General features: G+C 32.2%; 1 protein-coding gene across 1 annotated transcript; it reads left to right on the top strand.

Moving 5' to 3' along the window:
- The first annotated feature begins 496 nt into the window (after window positions 1-496).
- LOC105791108 (E2F transcription factor-like E2FE) lies at window positions 497-3,918 on the top strand. Its single transcript, XM_012619018.2, has 11 exons — window positions 497-748; window positions 851-918; window positions 1,016-1,068; window positions 1,162-1,239; window positions 1,345-1,398; window positions 1,485-1,602; window positions 1,800-1,867; window positions 1,957-2,029; window positions 2,131-2,192; window positions 2,332-2,728; window positions 3,550-3,918. The coding sequence occupies exons 1-11, from the start codon at window positions 654-656 to the stop codon at window positions 3,639-3,641; spliced, it is 1,158 nt and encodes a 385-aa protein (XP_012474472.1). The 5' UTR covers window positions 497-653; the 3' UTR covers window positions 3,642-3,918.
- Window positions 3,919-19,227: the final 15,309 nt, after the last annotated feature.

Below are 19,227 nucleotides of genomic sequence, written 5' to 3'. Positions count from 1 at the left end.
GAAAAATAAGCTTGGAGAACATATTATTTTAGAATTTTCTAATTTTTTAAAAGAATTTTGATTTTCTAATTTTGAAAATTGCAATTTCTATATATTATTTTAGAATTTTCTAAATTTTTAAAAGAATTTTGATTTTTATAATCTTTATATAGAATCATGATTGAATTGGCAGAATGTATAGAAGTTAAGGACTAAATTTATTATTAATGGTTGGGTAACAAAAATATAATTTCAAAAACAATAGTGAGTAAATTGGAACTTTTTTAATTGGGTGACCAAAACAAAAACTTATACATAATTAGATGACTGTTGGTACAATTAAACCAAAAACCAAAGAGAAGCGCGTCATATGTGATATGATTACGGGATTGGAGCGTGCAAATTTGTTACCATAGACGTTATAACAGAGTTAAAATTCCCGCTTACCCCAAATCCATAATTCAAAATTTTAAATTCCCATCCCTTCGATTCCGAATCAACGAAAAAAAATAAAGAACCCTCCCTCTTTTTCAAAATTTCTCACCCCGCCAACCCAACCCTTTACTCAAGTCTCAATTCCTTCTTTTTATTTATTCATTTCTTTAGCGCCTACTTCCGCCCACCCTCTTCATCTCCACTTCCTTTAATCCCTTCCATTTCTCTCCACCGTAAACATGCCGGTGTCTTCTTCTTCATCTCTTCCCGAATCTTCCTCTCGTCATTACACGTATAGTCGCAAGCAGAAATCTCTGGGCCTCCTTTGCTCCAAGTAAATCACAATCCCCTTTCCCTCACTTTAAAGTCTTTTTTTTATTCTTTTCTATTCAAAGATTTAATCTTTTTTTTTTTCTTTTCAATTTTGATGTTGCAGTTTCTTGAGCATGTATAATAAGGATGGCATTGAGTTCATTGGTCTTGACGAAGCTGCTGCAAGATTAGGTACTTTCTTTTCAATTCAAAGATTTACTTTTTTTATTTATGTTTTTTAATAATTTTTTTGAAGATTTGTTTTTTTTTTCTTTTGTGATATTTTAAGGAGTTGAGAGACGGCGGATCTATGATATTGTTAATGTTTTGGAAAGTGTTGGGGTAATTTTCTTTTCCAATATTTGCTTTATTTTCTCTGATTTTGATTTATGGTTTACATTTAAATGGGTTTTTCTTTTACGTTAATGGTTTTAGGTTCTGACAAGAAAGGCTAAGAACAAATATACATGGAAAGGTTTTGGGGCAATTCCTAAGGCTTTACAAAATCTTAAGGTAAGCTCAAAGTATCCTCATTCATTGTTTTGCTTAGTCTAATGTTGTAAAAGATGTTTGAAATTGAACTGATTCTTTTACTTCTATGGTTTTATTTTTTGTCAGGAAGAAGGTTTCAGTAGCAATTTCAACAAATTCGATGTACACAACATTGCAAAGGTAAGCAGAAAGGTTATTTAACCCTTTTTTTCATCTATTCTTTTATTTTTGCTTACAAAAAGGCCTTGTGATTGGAATGGTTTCAGGTCTCAGATGATGATGACGAAGATGAAGAGGATGAAGGCTTCTTTAATCCCATCACTGGGAGCCAGACTGAGACTTCAAAATCTACCTCTATTCTTAAGTCCTCATCGGTGAAAGTTGGTAAATTTCAATTATATCAATTTCGTTCTCTGAAATTCCCCGAAGAAAATGATGTTTTGTTTATGTCAATAGAAATGGTCTGCTCTGATTTGATATGTAAACAATTAATCTTCAAGACGCTTATTTTAGTTAAATCTGATGGGTTTTAATATGCAACTGATGAAGAGATCTTATGGATTATATTCTGATATTTGCAGATAACCGAAGGGAAAAATCCCTGGGGCTACTTACTCAGAATTTTGTCAAGCTTTTTCTCTGCTCTAGTGTGAGCCCTGTTCTTTGCTCTCTATGAATTGCCATGGAATTACTCTGTTATGGTCATCATTTTGATGTTTCTAACTAAATGCTTGCCAGGCTGAGTTGATCTCCCTTGATGAAGCAGCGAAGTTGTTGCTTGGGAATGCTCACAATACCTCAGTAATGAGAAGTAATAATCCGAAACTTTTACTCCCCCTCATTGTGAACTGAGGAACTAATACAAAGAGATAAAAGACTAACTAATTTGTTGTTCATTTGATGATTCAACAGCAAAAGTAAGGCGGTTGTATGACATTGCAAATGTGTTGTCTTCCATGAATCTTATTGAGAAGGTAAATAGTTAACTGAGAAAACTAACAAGGGCTTAGAATTGTTTAAACGTCAATATCTGCTGCCATGGAGTTGTTATAGTCAAAGATTTACGTTACAAGTGCTTTTAAGTTTCCTAATTTTAAATAAATTTGTGTGCAGACTCACACTGTAGATACCCGGAAACCAGCATTTAGGTGGTTGGGGCTAAGAGGAAAATCAGAGAAAGGATCTGCTGATGCCTTGGTTCTTAATGAGTCTAAGAAAAGGGTGTTCGGAACTGATGTCACCAACGTCAGTTTCAAGAAGAATAAGGTTGATTCTTCAAATGATCAGAATTTCAACAAGTCGCAGCAAAAGCATAAAAAAGTCGAAAACTTGGCGCCTGCGGATGATATAAGCCGTTCGGAGGATTCGAAACAAGCTTCAAAGAGCTACCAGTTTGGTCCTTTTGCTCCTGTAAACTTGACTAAGATTAGTAACTCCGAGAATGATGCTAAGCCAGTCCATGATTGGGAGAGTCTTGCTTCCACTTACCGCCCTCAATATCACAATCAAGGTATTGTATAGTTTAATTGTCCATTATAAAAATTAAAATGAATGGGCTGCATTAATAGTAGAGGTGATCATGATGGGCTGGGCCGGGCTCAAAAAATGGGCCTAAAAATTTGTCCAAGCTTGGTTTGAGAAAAAATTGTTGAGCTCAAGCTCAGCCCAGCCTGACTCATATTAAAATATATATTTAATATATATAAAATATATATTTGATTAAAAATAAAAAAATATATTTAATATATAATTTGGGTCAGGTTGGGCTTAGGCCAAAAAAGTTTTATTTAAGACAAAACGGGCTTCATTTTTTTATTTAAACTCATATTTCGGGTTTATGTTTTTACCCGAATGTTTCCATATTTCGAGCGGGCCGGGTAATCCAACCTATGATCACCCCTAATTAATAGTACTATTATTAATGCCAAGAAATATTAGTACGCATACGAATATTTAAATTTACGTGCGAGTATAGCTATACTCTATCAGTTCACATGGTGCTTTGTTAATAATATGATGTTATGGATTGAGTATATATCCATATGATGTTATGGTTAATATTTATTCTTCCTTATCAATAGTGTAGCACGTATTTAAAAAGATGTAATATGATTTTATAGTCAATATTTTGCAATTTTGGTTCGTCCATTCATTGTCAATACTTTTAGCCCGTTCATCTCTTTTCTGTTAGTTGCATCATAGGCTTGTCTCAATTCAGATGTTTGCATTTTCTTTAGGCATTTTCCTTACCTAGAGAATAAATGCTCCTTGTCATTCAATAGCAATTATTAATGATTCTAATACAAGTCTAATTTGCTGCCATATTTTCAGCTTTAAGGGATCTCTTTTCTCATTACATGGAAGCCTGGAAATCATGGTATTCGGAAGTTGCTGGCAAAACCCCAATAAAACAAATCTCCTAAAGCTTTTGATCCAATGACACACCACTTGCTATCTCCGGTTGACTGCATTTTCGGAAGCATTCTTTTCTTAAAAGTGATCTATTTTCACTATTTTCTCCTTTAAAAAAAAATTGTTCCTTTCTTTTAGATAGAGATTTGACCTCTTGCTAGATGCATTTTCTCTTTGCACCAATTTGACTGGCAACACACTTGTACACTAATTCACCCAAGAAATCCATGCATTGTGTCCGTGGCAGTTACAGTATTATATAAATTTCAATAGATTTCATTTTTGGTATCGAGATAATGGCACGTCGTTTAATCTTCTAAGTTCCAACAGCCAAGTGGCTTATAGAAAAATAAATAAAGAAATAAACTGTCAAGGGTTGTTAGTAGATTCGCTCATATTTGAATAGTAGCTTGATATTTGACAAAATTTGAAAAATATATTATATTCAAAATTAGGTTTAAATAAGAAATTAGGCAAGTTAGTATACAATTTTATAATATAATTTATAATACAAAATGTTAAATTTATAAAATGTTTATTTAAAAATAGATTATTTTCTGGTATAATAGTAGTGTAATTTTTATTTTCACTAGTATGTTTAAGAGGTGGTCATGTGTTTTATTTTTATTAGTTTTTATTTTTATGTAATTTAAATGCACTCAAATTTTTCAATATCATTTTTGAAGTTTTTAATTTGATTGATAATACAAAAATAATTATTAAAATAAATTAAACTGTTCATATTTAAAATTTTAATATAAGAAAATATAAAATTATTTAATACTAAATTAAAAATAACAAATTTTTGAAGAAAGTGTTTGAAAAATTATTTAACAATTTTTTAAGATAATGTAATTACATAGAAATGGCATGTTATGATTTGAAGCATTTTAATTATATTTTTCAATTTTTAAGGAAATGATGAGACTTAAAGTAATTATATAGGTAGTTATGGGCAACTAATTACCTTATGGTTTTCAAATGCTTATATATGATTTAACTTTAAAATTTGTTTTTATGTAAATGTCATAAAATTTTTATTATAAGTATGAACATATATTAGTGTTTGGGAAATTGGGATGGTTATGGTAAAATGTTTTTAATGTTATATTATAAATATTAAATTATATTATAATTTTTTTGCATTTTATTAAGTTATAACCAAAGTTTATGTTATTTAAATCTTAAAAATTTAAAGTTATAATAAAATGATATTATAAAAATAATTTTGTTATAAATAGTTTTTGTCAACTTATTTATAAAAAAATTATTTTCTAAAATTATGGTAAAAATTATATTATTTATAATAAACACTATGAAAATTATTTGATGCTTTATATTTTTTATAAATGTTATATATTATAAATTTTATATTATTTTAATTTAATTTAGGTATTATAAAAAGTTCTAACTTAGCATAAGTTTTCTCTAAATTAATTTTATATTTTAAATTTTCTATTATTTTTAACTTTGCATATTTTAAATGTTAAAAGGAATAACCAAATGAATATGAAATGCTAGATTAATTAGATAAAATTGCATATAATGTTTATTTGTCTTATTATTTTATTAGTAATTTAATTATTGACTACTTTCTTGAATTGATATATTATATATGATGGTTTTATTTTAATTTTTGTTACTTGGTTAAATTTTTTTGATCATATTGATAATTTAATAATCAATATATATTTTAAAAATATAAATTGTGTAATTACATTTTGTTCTACCAAACATGGCATAAAGAATTACGATGTACTTACACTCCATCAGTCAAACATGTTTAATTGTGTTGTGTTAAAATACGAACTAGAAAAAATTTCTCTCTTTTATTTGGGGTGAAGTGAAAACAAAAATCTCTCTTTTTAATAGAAATCTATAGAATTATTATTCGGAAAATATATCTAATAGTTGAGAATAAATTATTTCTATTTTTCAATAGAGTAACAGTTTCTCAAAGTTGTGTTAAGAGCTCTTTTGATGCCATCTATTTATGAAAAGGGAATGTAAAATTCTTGTTAAGTTGTACTGGTTTATTTCAAATAGAAAAACAACTTTCTACTTAGAGTAATAGTGGGGTGGACGACACACCCTAGTATTCCTACTAGGGTTGCTGCCCTTTCATGTCATGTGAGGGGTTTTCGGCCTCTCTCACATCGAGTCTAGTTACGAGTACTTCTTGGGCTTTTTGACATAGTACTCTATAATGTGATCCAACCCGATTCGGTTTTTCTATTACCCAAAATAAAATTTAATATTCTATATTAAACAAATTTCTCATCCGTATTTTACCTCTAGTAAATTTTTTAACGATTTTACCCCTGGTAAAATTTTGAGAAAATATGTTCAATATTTCATAACTGAACATGTTCACTGTGACTTAATGATTTATTTTATTTTCGAGCTTCAAAACAACCCAAAAACATAAACTCATTCTTCTGATCATTTTTAAGTAATCCATATAGAATTGCAAATAGATCATTTCCATTTTTGGAAACTTACATTCATTTCAAGATGATTCCATTTTTCCATTTTGGAAAAAACCATAATTATTCCTAAATATTTCCCATTTCCTATTCATTCTATTCATTTATATTCAAACTCACAATTCATTGATTGTAACACCCTTATCCCGTCCGGTTGCCGGATTAGGTTATGGAGTGTTATTGAGCAAAACAAAAAAAATTAACTTTATAACAGAAACAATTATACAAATTAAATGCTAACACATAAAAATTAAATCAATTCATGGCAAAAATACACTTATGGGCCTTAAATCGAGCCTACGGGGCCCTAAAAATAGTTTGAGAACAATCTAGGATCAAATAGAAACAAACCAGAAAATTTTAGAAAAACTTGAAAAATTGAAAAATAGGGGTCACACGGCTATGTCCCAGCCCGTGTGTTCGCATGTGTGGGTATTCGAAATAAGGCCACACGGCCATGTGACTAACCGTGTGTGTATTCGAATTTGGGTCACACGGCTGTGTGCCAAATTGTACCACAAACTGTTTTGAGACACATTGCCGTGTCACAGACTGTCTGAAACCTACACCTAAAATAATAAATACACACGGCCGTGTGCGGCACACGGCTGTGTGACAGCCTGTGTCCCAGGTCGTGTGCTCTATTTTTAACCCCTAAATCAATCAAATTCAAGCACCATTTCTTGCACAATAAGACATACCATATGTAGTCTATTTCACGTGGTTAAAAGCACATTCAAAACATCAATTACATGCCAAAAATTTATCCATCCTATGTCTAACCAATATGCCATCAAAAGGCACCTCAATTCACACACCAATTCAATTTAAGAACAATGTTACTACTAAGGAATAAACTTTATCACTAGCTAACCATTCATGCCTAAAGCCACCAATCTAATTGACCAAAATATGGCATACTCAACAAGCAACCATTTCAAACCATCATCATCAAATATATATACCATTTAGGATCAACTTAATTATAACTAACACAAATACACATCCCAAAACCAAGCACATTACTAGTTGTACCAAAATAACTTAACAATTTACATATCCACAACAAAAACACCTATATACATGCCACATCCCAAAATGAAATACAAAAGCTACCAAGATGGCTAGATAGTGTGTGCTCCTAAATCGATCTGCTCGGTCAGTCCACAAAATGCAAATTACAAAAGAGACACAAATGAAACAAATAAGCTTATGAAGCCTAGTAAGTTCAAAACATATATATACCATTTAACTTACCTCAAGCAATAAGTTTGTAATTTCTGATATCCAAAATGCAAGATCACACCATATTAGTATATAATCATTTCAATCATAAATGATACCTTCCAAAAGTCATAACCAATTCATAATCTATAATTTCTCAATACAATCAATATAATAAACAAGAACTTCATAGCAACATTTATCATTTAGTAGTAATATAAATACCCAATAAAGTTGAGCAAATAAATGAGTTTTAAGACGATTGATACATGGCCTGAAGAACTATAGTAATTTGACTCGAATACTCGGGAAACTACACACACCAAAGGCATCGATGATGCATAATAGAAGCATCGAAGTGTAGACAGAGGCACCGAAGTGCAAACAGAGGCACCGAAGTATAAACCCGTACAAGCGCGAGTTCAAACCCTATTGGCATGCCAATTATATCCTAATCGATTACTACATTCAAACGAGCACTTAGCAAACCTTTTAACATTATAATCTCAGAGGCACTTCCGCAATATCATATCCATACACATGTTATAAATCAATTACATACATTTCGATAACAACTAACCATATAATACTCCAACTGCCAAATAATCATTTCTCATCTATACTTAATTGTAAACATTTTATAAATTCAATTCAAATATAGTTTAATCAAATAATAATATCACAAGTTACATAAACATATAAATATATTTGTCTATGATATGAACTTACCTACAATCCACTTCCGGTTAAACCACAGGGATTACTCCACAATTTTTCCCTTTCCTCGGTTATTTTCTTTTTGACTAGATTCTTGATCTATATAGTAATTAAATTCAATTTATTAAATTCACATACATTTCAAACTCAATTCAATGCATGAGACCCTTAAGTTTTTATTATTTACACATTCCCCTAAACTGTTACATTTCTCACAAATTAGTCCCTAAACCCAAAATTTCAAATTTGTCAAAATTCTACCATTTATCATGCCAACTAAACTTCTTTCTATACTAGAGAAACCCACAATTATTAACAATTCAAAAAAAATCTGTGAAATTTTAATATTTTACCAATTTAATCCTTTGACTAAAAACTATCAAAAATCATTTAATAAACTAATTTTTATCTACAACCAATACTTCAATGTCATTATTTAACATCAAGAATAACAAGGATTCATCAATGGAAAAATCCAAAATCCTTTACAGTTTCAAAAACGAAGCTACGGGTTAGCTGGACCTAGTTGCAACGATCTCAAAAACATAAAATTACAAGAAACGAGTTTAAAAATCATACCATGCAAGCATAAGAGAGAAGACCGAAGCTTGAAGGTCTCCTCCCATGGTGGATTAGGTTTCCAAATAGAAAAAAAAAATAAAGATGATCATTTTTCTTTTATTTTTATGTTTTTACTATATTATTATATATTTTATCATAATAGTTATTAAAATTTTTAATGTATAAAAGCATAAAACTCCTTAATAGCCGTACCACATATATAAAAATGGTATATTTACCATTTAAATCCTTCCTTTTATGATATTTAAGCCATTTAATCATTATAATTCAAAAGTTATTAAATTTTACATCATTTACAAATTACTCCTTTTTCTTTAATTAACTAAGTAAACAATAAAATCAGCTAACCAAATTTTAATACGACAATCACATAACCCTAAGAATATTAAATACCTATAAATTAGGGACTCATTAGACAAAATTGTGGTCCTGAAACTACTATTTCTGACACCACTAAAAAAATGTTATATTACATTTCTAGTTTCAACGAGCTAGCGGAGGGACCGTTTGGACATATGTAATTAGGGCTCAAATGATTTATAATTAAATTCTAGCTTTTCTCCTATTAATTATAAACTCATTTAGTCATGAGTGATTCCACTATAGTATCATGATTGAGCTCTCCTTAACGACATACCATTACGAAAGCAACTACTCAGTGCTCGTCTGATGACATTGTAACCATTACATCTCTTTAGGAAAATATCCTTGATCTCTTTAGAAAAATATCCGCTCTCCCAATATGATCCTATTATATCTCACGGTAACCATTACATCTTCCTTCATGAAAATTCAATCACTATCAAATAGCGATCAAGTCATTCATAAAAAAAGACAAGCAACCTATGGCCTCGTTTACTTTTCATCAACCATGTAATGCTAATGAGAGGAGATCATTTATCCATGTTTCAGTCTATGAATTCCACTATTGTGAATGACAATACATACTGCAGAAGTTGTACACCAAACGCACCAACTTTTGGTTCCTTATCTATTTGAACTCAGGCTTTTACTTACATCAAGGTATATGAGTCGCACATACACAGTCCATCATCCACTTAGGATTTAAGTATATCACACTATGAACGTCACAAATGAATAAATCTATAAAAAAATTCAGGATCTATTCTTCTTGGGTTCTGTCCGATGTAAGTTTAGTGTGAGTTTTATATAAAGCTTGTTAATAGGAATTATAATATACAGAATAAAAACATCACAAAATACATAATAGTCAATTGTGCAGAATTTTATGAGCATGATTATGATAATGCAATTTGTTTATAAAAATATATATGCATATATTTCCAAAATTTCCTACCCATCTCCGCTACACACCAACGGATATATGTAGACAAAGCCACCAGAATTACATGCAGGCTGTTATAATAAATGTGTGGTAAAATCACCAGATAATGCAAATTATTAAATTTCCAAATCTTCCTTCTTTCTATATAGTCCTAAAATCATAATAAATAAATATGCCATGATGTCACATACCATGAGAATTAGAACAAAACCACAAATTAGCAATAAATAGCATAACACATCAAATAGATTCAAGTTAAAACACAAACCTTAAATCCACATAATCACTCACCATGTTATTTTTGCTACTAGATAATACTCTAATAATATTTAATTTATCATATAAATAATATAATGAAAACCACCCTTTTCACACAAAATACTTGAATAAAACACAAACTTTAACTTTTTTCCAACATGTAATATCCTAAACCGAGCTTAAACTCTTTAGATCCAAGTAAATCGAGACTAGATTTGCACCTAACGTAACCAAAATGAAAATTAGAAATCACTATTAACCTTAATAAAAATCTCGCAAAAATTAATAATATCCAAACTTACACATCTTGCTTATAATCACCACTTATTCTTAATCCATTTGAAAACTCCCACTTTGATATCACAAAAGGTTTATGGTTCTTGGGTTAAATCCTTCAATAAAAAAAATCCCTTAGTTAGAAAAATAACCACTCCCAATAATCAAAACTTCACAAAATGAAATATAGGTTACTTCTCCATAATGCCTACACTTATATTTCCAAAAGTCTAAAAAAAACAACTAAGATCGTTGATGATCTAAATTGGTATGAGAATCTAGTCATTAAAGAAAAAGAAAGAATTAATCAAATAGAAGTTCTTAATTAAAAAAATAAGATGAAAAGAAAAGAGAAAAGAGAAAAAATAATTAAAATACAATAGTTACTGGCGGTGATCTATGGCAGGGAACGGTAACGCACAGTGGTTAACAATGGTGGTGGTTCAAAAAAATGTTGAGTAAAGAAAGAAGAATAGTCAATTATTTAAATCACAAGAAGATAAAGAAAATGAAAATAAGAGAAAAGAGAGTAAAGAAAGAAAGAATAGATAAGAATGTTGGTGTAGATAAGAATGTTGGTGCAAAATGAAAAATGGTGAAAAGTGGTGGCACAAGGTGGTTTTCGTGGTGGTGGTATGCTAGTTATGGTCAGAAAGTGGTGGTATGGTAGAGGAGAAATGCTGATCAACACACAATAATAGAAAAAGTGAAAAAAATGGTAGAGAACTTCCAAAGGAGGGTGGCTCACGACAGCTGATAGGGAGGAGAAAAAGAGAGAATATGATTAAAAAACAGAGAATATGTTAGCCAAAATGCTACTAAGGGATGTCATCAACTTACAACCCATTTCAAAGTCCAAAATTCAAACTCCCAACATCTAATTCTTGAGGAGACAAGGGAGCTAGAATGGATTGATGGTGAATAATTATATGAGTTACAAAATAGAATATGAATGGCTTTGAAAATGGATGTTACAAAGTTGAAAAGGAGTTACATCCATGCATTTATGCATGACTAGGTTGACCAACATTTAATCAAAATTCTTTGGTTTTAAAAAAAAAAAAGAACATAGAGACTTGAACATGGTTCACTAGGGAGTTCCATAAGCTACTTAACCACTATGCCATTTCAAAATCTTGTTAATGAACTAACAGCAACAGTTAAAATTTTAGGATGTGACAACTCTACCCTCCTTAACATATCCTCAAGAATTTGAATAACTTGCTCGGATTGACCATTAGACTGTGGATGGTAAGCGGTACTGAAATCCAAACGAGTACCAAGAGCTTCATGCAATTTCTTCCAAAATTGAGATATAAATCGAGGTTCCCGATTTGAAATAATCAACACAAGTACCCGATGCAATTGCACAATCTTAGAAATATACAACTTCACAAGCTTCTGAAGAGAATAATTCATACGAACCGGAAGGAAATGAGCCAACTTAGTGAACCTATCCACAATCACTCATACAAAATATTTCTTAGTGAGAGTTAAAGGCAACCCACTAACAAAATCCATAGTGACACCCTCCCACTTCTACTGAGGAATCCTAATGGGTGGTAACAAACCAGAAAGAAGTTGATTTTCAGTCTTAGCTTGTTGACAAGTCAAACACTTAGCCACAGATTCAGTCACCTCACGCTTCAGACCTGGCCACCAATACATCTCCCTTAGATCACGCTACATTTTATTTCCTCCAAGGTACATAACATATGGACTACTATGTGCTTCTTGAAGAATAGGCTACCTCAAATCTTTATCATTCGGTACACAATATCTTCCTCTAAACCATAAAACACCATCAGCATTAAACCTAAAATCATCTGTCAAATCATCCTCAACCTGTCTGAAATAAAGTAATAAAGAAACATCCAAAGGCTACTTTTCCTTTATTTCATCAATCAAAATGGGCTTCCTTTGCAATTCTGCGAAAATACCGCCATCCTCAAAAAACTCAATCTTGCTAGCATTGCTGTAAGTTTAGCAATCGCCTTCTGACTCAAAGCATTGACTACCACATTAGTCTTGTCAGGATGATACTCAATGGTAGAATCATAATACTTGAGTAGTTCAGTTCATCTACGTTGTCTCAAGTTCAACTCTTTTTGGGTGAGTAGATACTTAAGACTCTTGTGATCCATGTAAATAATACATTTCTCACCAAAAAGATAGTGCCCTTAGATATTAAGTGGTGAAAACCGCAAGTGCTAGCTCCAAGTCATGAGTCAGGTAATTACACTAATGTGGCTTGAGCTACCTCAGGCATAGGCTACAACATTACCCTCCTACATCAACACACATCCAACACTAGTGTGAAATGCATCACTGTATACCACATAATCCTTTCTAGACTCAGGTTGAATCAAAACAGGTGCTTGAGTCAACATAGAATTAAGTTTCTCATAACTAGCTTGTTGATCATCAGTCCATCTAAATGGAGCATTCTTTCTCAACAACTTCATTAAAGAAGTAGCAATCAAAGAAAAACCCTGAACGAATCTGCAATAATAACCAGTCAACCTAAGAAAACTTTGAATCTTGAAAACATTCCTAGGCTATTTCCACTCTACAATAGCCTCAATCTTCTTAAGATCCACATGGATATCTTCAACGGACACCATATGGCCTAAAAATATAACTTCCTTTAACCAAAACTCACACTTACTAAACTTGGCAAAAGTTCCTTTTCTCGAAAAATTTACAATACAACCCTCAGATGTTCATTGTGCTTAGACTCGATCTTAGAATAGATTAAAATGTCGTCAATAAAGAAAATGAAAAACTAATTGAGATATGGTAGGAAAACTCAATTCATCATATTTATAAATGCTACCAGAGCATTTCCAAGACCGAAAGGCATTACTAGAAATTCGTAATGATCATATTGAGTTCTGAATTCAGTCTTAGGCATATTCTATTCCTTTAGTTTTAGCTGATAATACCCCAACCTCAAATCAATCTTGGTGAACACCTTCGCTCCTCGAAAATGGTCAAACAAATCATCAATCCTAGGCAGAGGGTACTTATTCTTGATGGTCAACTTATTTAATTGCCTATAATCGATACACATCCTCATAGAACCATCCTTATTCTTAAAAAACAATGTCGGAACTCCCCATGGTGAAACAATCGGTCTAATGAACCCATGATCTGGAAGTTGAATCTTAAGCTCTTTAAGCTCTTTAGGTGCCATGCGATAGGGAGTAATGGAAACCAGAGCTATACTAGACACCAACTCAATTTCGAATTCAACTTCACGATCAGGAGGTAACCTAGTCAAGTCCTCCGAAAAACGTTCAGGAAATCCTTAACAGTGTGGATGTTGTTCATAGCAGAACTACTAACATTGGTATCTAGAACATAAGCTAGATATGTCTCATATCTTTTTTCTAACCAATCTTTCAGCACTATAATGGAGATTACACTTGACAAGTAATCTCTATGCTCACCCACAATCACAGTTTCCTTTCTAGCAACTGACTTCATCGTTACTCTTTTTGAAGAACAATCTAAATTGACTTGGTGCTTGAATTCAAAAATTCAAATCAAACTTGTTGAACGGTAACTCCATCAAATTAGCTGGAAAATTTTTACCTTGAACATCTAATAGACATTATCTATAAATTTTGTTTACCACTATAGATTTCCCTAAAGGGCTAACAAAGAAACAACACTGACAATATCTTCTACCCTAATTCCCAATTTATTAGACATAGAACAGGAAACATACAAATGGGTAGAACCTATATCTATCAAGGCAAAGTACTGTATAGAATTAACTGTAAAAGTACCTATGATGACATTAGCTACATCATAGTCTTCTTTGCGTTTCGCTACATAAACTAAGGCGGGCTATCTCACCTCAGTCTGGTTTTTAACCTAACCCAGAACTCTATTCCCAATTACTAGCTCTATTATAACCTTATCCTCTAGGAGGGAATTGACCAACCCTCTAATTCTGGTTCTAATTCGAATTTGGTGTTTACATTTGCTCAACTATAAGTGGACAATCCTTAATCTGATACTCCAAGGATCCACATCTTAGACATGCCCCCAATTTCTTCCAACATTCCCTCGGATGATGTCTCCCATAATGAGCACAATTCTGAGTCCTACAACCAGAACCAACTGTACCTGAGTTTTGCTACAGTCTATTTTCCTTAGCTTGCTTCACAAGACATGGATTAGAACTATTAGAGTCGAAATCTCTCTTAGTTGGGGTCTTAATCTTATCTCTCTTCTCATGCTCCATGCATTTAACCTTATTTAATATATTAACTTTCTCTACCAAAGTCTCAAAGACCCTCTCCTAGAGTGGCGCAACCTGAACTTTCAAATAATACTGTAGCCCATTCTCGAACCTTACACATTTATCTTGCTCAATAGCTATCATACCCTGTGAATAATGACTCAATCTCAGGAATTCTGCTTCATATTTAGACACTGGCATATCTTCTTGCTTCAGCTCAATGAACTCGAGCCTACGAGCTTACATATATCTAGTGCCTATATACTTTTTTGAAATACGTTCTAAAAATACTCCCAAGTTATTCTCTCCATTTGAATGCCCTGGACAATAGATTGCCACCAGTAGTAAGCCTCATCCCTAAGGAGCGACACAATACCTTTCAATTTCTACTCTGGGTACATTCCATATCATCTAAAATCCTTTTAGTAGCCTCCATCCAATACTCAACTACTGTAGGGGTCGTCCTAGTAACTCTCCTAAATAGCTCAGCTCCATTAGAATAAAGCCTCTCAATCACAAAACTACGACCACAGTACCAGTTTGAGCTCCAATAAACCATTGGAACACCTTCAACAAAACCTGAGAAACAACATCATCAACAAGCTCCTCAGGCTCTTTATTCATGTTATCCATAACAGGTTTGTTCTCACTAGGATCAACTCCAAGCTCTGGCGTATGCACTTCTGCCGTAGATGACTCATCTTGAGTCGCACGACGACGTGCTCCATGGGTTCGTACTCTATGATTATTCACTTCGAATAGAGTCTTATGAAAATCTACAACTTAGAAATATTTTTAATTATTGTCACGTATTTATAGCCTTATGCTCATGATTTAAATAACATAAATTTTTAGTCTTAATCTTAGGAATAGCATCTAAAGAGGTATCAATAGATCAGAGGTTGAATCGATCATCAGAAGAAGAATTAGGCCAAAAATTAGGATACATTCTGGGAAAATAAAACTTCCATCGAAGAGAAGCAAATGAAAGGCTTTCATAAAAATTCTCGTAGAATCGAGAATGAAGTTTTCATTCTGTACATGCCAGATAATGAATTAGTAACTGCATCCAATCTCCAAAAAAAATCCCAATTGTTTCGAACTTTCTAGTTTTGGAATGGGAATATTTACAGAATCCCCAAGAATAGGATCAAACCTTATTCTATGGTATTTACATGAGATTCCTCTGTCTTATTCTTAAGCAAGTCCCCGAGAGGGCTTAGTTGATTCATGATTTATGTTTCAGCTTTCGTTTCCTTTTCGTTTGTTTCGAGAAATATATCGATCAATTTTGATTCTTTCTTTTTCTATTGATTCTTTTTTGATCGAGATGTATGGATCCATGAGTCTATGTGTCTATATCGATCCTGTTCATGGATTAACGAAAATGTGCAAAAGCTCTATTTGCCTCTGCCATTCTATGAGTGGAGTCTTCAATTCTCAAAAATTCAATTTTGAGATTTATAATTTTTTTTAAAACCCTTTAAAATATACATGCAAACTAAATTTAAAAATCCATAATTCAAGTTTAAGCTTGGCTCTAATACCACCAAATGTAGCCCCCAAACTCGACCTAGATGTTATGGTCAAATTTCGGAAGCTACAACAAACACGAAGAAAAGATTTTCAAATCAATTTTGCTTAAATAATTTTTTCAAAAAACATTGTTTGAATTAAATAGAAAAATCGTCAAAGAAAAATCTTTAATAAAATATGTTTAGTTTAAATAAATTCTCATAGTATTTCAAGTTATTACTTTTTGATAGATTTGATAAGAAAACCTACAAATTTTAAAACATTATTTTGTAAAAATTCTATTTTTCAAAAATTAAGTAGCAGAGTTAAATATAACTATGAAATCTATTTATTAAAAATTATTTTTTTGATAAAAAAAGTTATATAATAGAACCCAGTGATTTAAAACATTTGAAATCCAAAGTTTATGCATGTATTGGAGCTAACATATCAAAGTACTTATGACATGGTTGAAACAATCCAAAGTGCAAAGTCCAAAGTCCAAAGTCCAAAACAATCCCAGAAAGAGTTTTAAATACTTTAATTTAATTAAATCTGATAATCTCCTCCAAATGCTGCATCCAATTCCTATCCACGAGTATTATCTAAAAAGTTTAAGAAAACTACAGAGTGAGCTAATAAGCTTAGTGTGAGTTTTATATGAAGCTTGTTAACATGAATTATAATAAACAAAATAAAATATCACGTAATACATAATAATTAGTTGTGCAGACTTTTATGAGCTTGTTAATAGGAGTTATAATAATCATGATGTTCCACTAGTGATGGGCTTAGCCGGTGAGTAACGACATGGCACATCCCAACTTTTCTTGGTCAGAGCACGCTGATGCGAGTCTCAAGGCTCAAAATAAGGCTCATGAATGTGATGGGCTCAAATATCCTCAAAGCCTAATAACGAGGTTTAAGGCCAAGCAAATTCGAGCAAGATTGAATGAGACCATCCAAGACTTCGTTACCAAGTCCTTAGATGCGCACACGATCAAAAAAGAAAATCAAGAAATCGAATCTTGGTCTGATTTTGCTGTTTCAAAAGATTTCAAGAATCAAGAAAATCAAGATTTCAAATCTTGGAAATCTTGGTCCAAGAAATCGAATCTTGTACCCAAGGCACATTAGATTTCATGTATGAGCTTGAACGAGCCAATTTCGAGAGCAAATGAATCACAAGACCAAGTTCTTGAAAAAATGACTCATTAAGATGTCTATAATCCCATCCTAAAGTTTGGAAAGTAATTTAATTGACTATCAGGTCAAATTATCAAAGTGACCCAAATTGTAAAATATTAAAACTATAGGTCTAATTTTATTTTAATAGGTGGATCATCATGTAAGAATTCAGACCAAGGAGCCCATTTAATTCATTTGGCTAAATTCCCATTAAAAGTCCACACTTCGAATTGCTTTATTTTTTTTATTCGATGAGTTGTCATATGTTATTCCATTAGGGTTAAAAAACTTATTTTGGGGGCCTATAAGTAGCATGGACGTCCTGCCTTATAGACACAGTTGGTTTATGTTTTTTTGAGTTAATAATAATTCTCTTTGAGTTTTTCTTCAAGAATTGATCTTGAGTTTCTTTTAGAAGCCGTTTTAACAATCATTCAGGTTGTGGGAATCATATTCAAGCTTTTTCTTGCCAAGATATTTTTATTGGAAGGGGAATTAAAGACATTGAAAGGAGTTGTGGATTCTTAATGTTTCCAAGGCTTCTTAGGACATCATATTCTCTTTTCTATCCTTAATTTATCATTTCTTTATTATTTAAGTTAGTTCTTACCGTTTTGGTTTGTTGATTTTATTGATTTTCGTTCTAGGTTAAAGTTTCTTCAAGAAAGACATTCTTCTATTTTGTTCCATCAAGAAGCACGTCAAAATTAGGAGTTTTAATCTTTTCTTATTGTTTCAAATATTCTTGCACAAAACAGTTTGCTTTTGTCTTTAAAATCACTTCTAAGAAATCTGTTAGTTTTTTGTTTTTCTAGATTTGGTTGGGGCATTTTCTTGAGGTCCAAGGACGATTTCTTTCCATCCAGGAAACCCTAATTCATTCTCTTTTGGACTCTTTATCTACTGGTTCAACTTTCTTTTGTTTTAATTTTGTCTGGCTCTCCTTTGTGAGAACTAATCTGTTTTTTTTTTGTTTCTCATTTCAGTTTATGTTTATCTAGAGATCTAGGATAAATCCGTAACTTTGAAAAACTGTACGATCCACTTCTGCATTCATTCATCTCATTCCTTATCACACGCCATCTTCTCAAGGACTTTTTCCACTCCCTCGAGCCGATACTCAGCCTTAGTAGGGCCAGTTCTCCTAATTCTACTAAACTATTTACCACCCAAAGCTCATAGACTCTCTAGTGGTAAACCATAGTTCGTAGGTGTAGTATGAGCACCAAAAGATCACTGAAATTCTCCTATCACAGTCTGAATTAATGACTCTATGCTTTCTACCAAAACATTAACATGGTGGGGTTGCTCTTGCATAGCAGAAGTCTAACCACCTTCCGAGGTGTTAGTAGCTTCATTCACACGATTCATGTTCACTCTACGAGGAGCCATTCTTACTGATTCTAAATGTACATGAAATACCTCTAAGCTAAGTCATCACACTTGTAGAGTATCCAAAGTACCAGACAACTTTGTGAACATAGTTTACACAAAACAGACTTATGACTATGAACATAGTTCGCATGAACATAAATACTTACAAACTTGGCAGATAGCTGAGGGATGATCTGGGGAATTATCGTGTAAAAGATACAGCTGAACCATAGGCAATACTTCTCCCAAAACTACTCCACAATCAATCACACATAAGCATACAAAGCACTTCAAATTCTCACTTACCTCGTCTTATTCTGGTGAAATCGCATCACCACTTTCTGGCGAGCTTACCTGACAGAACAAACTTGACTAGCTTTGGCTCGACAGTCACTTCTCCGACACATCCAAACCTGTAG

The sequence above is a fragment of the Gossypium raimondii genome, chromosome 8 (assembly GCF_025698545.1).
Source record: "Gossypium raimondii isolate GPD5lz chromosome 8, ASM2569854v1, whole genome shotgun sequence".
Lineage (NCBI taxonomy): Eukaryota > Viridiplantae > Streptophyta > Magnoliopsida > Malvales > Malvaceae > Gossypium > Gossypium raimondii.
The sequence above is the reverse complement of the archived record's forward strand: the minus strand, read 5'-3'. Positions and strand labels throughout refer to the sequence as shown.

Bases quoted from the DNA above. Each gene is read 5' to 3' on its own strand.
- LOC105791108 (XM_012619018.2), top strand. From the start codon at position 654: ATGCCGGTGTCTTCTTCTTCATCTCTTCCCGAATCTTCCTCTCGTCAT. The intron at 1,868-1,956 runs GTGAGCCCTGTT...AATGCTTGCCAG, and splicing joins AGCTTTTTCTCTGCTCTAGT to GCTGAGTTGATCTCCCTTGA. The intron at 2,193-2,331 runs GTAAATAGTTAA...ATTTGTGTGCAG, and splicing joins CCATGAATCTTATTGAGAAG to ACTCACACTGTAGATACCCG.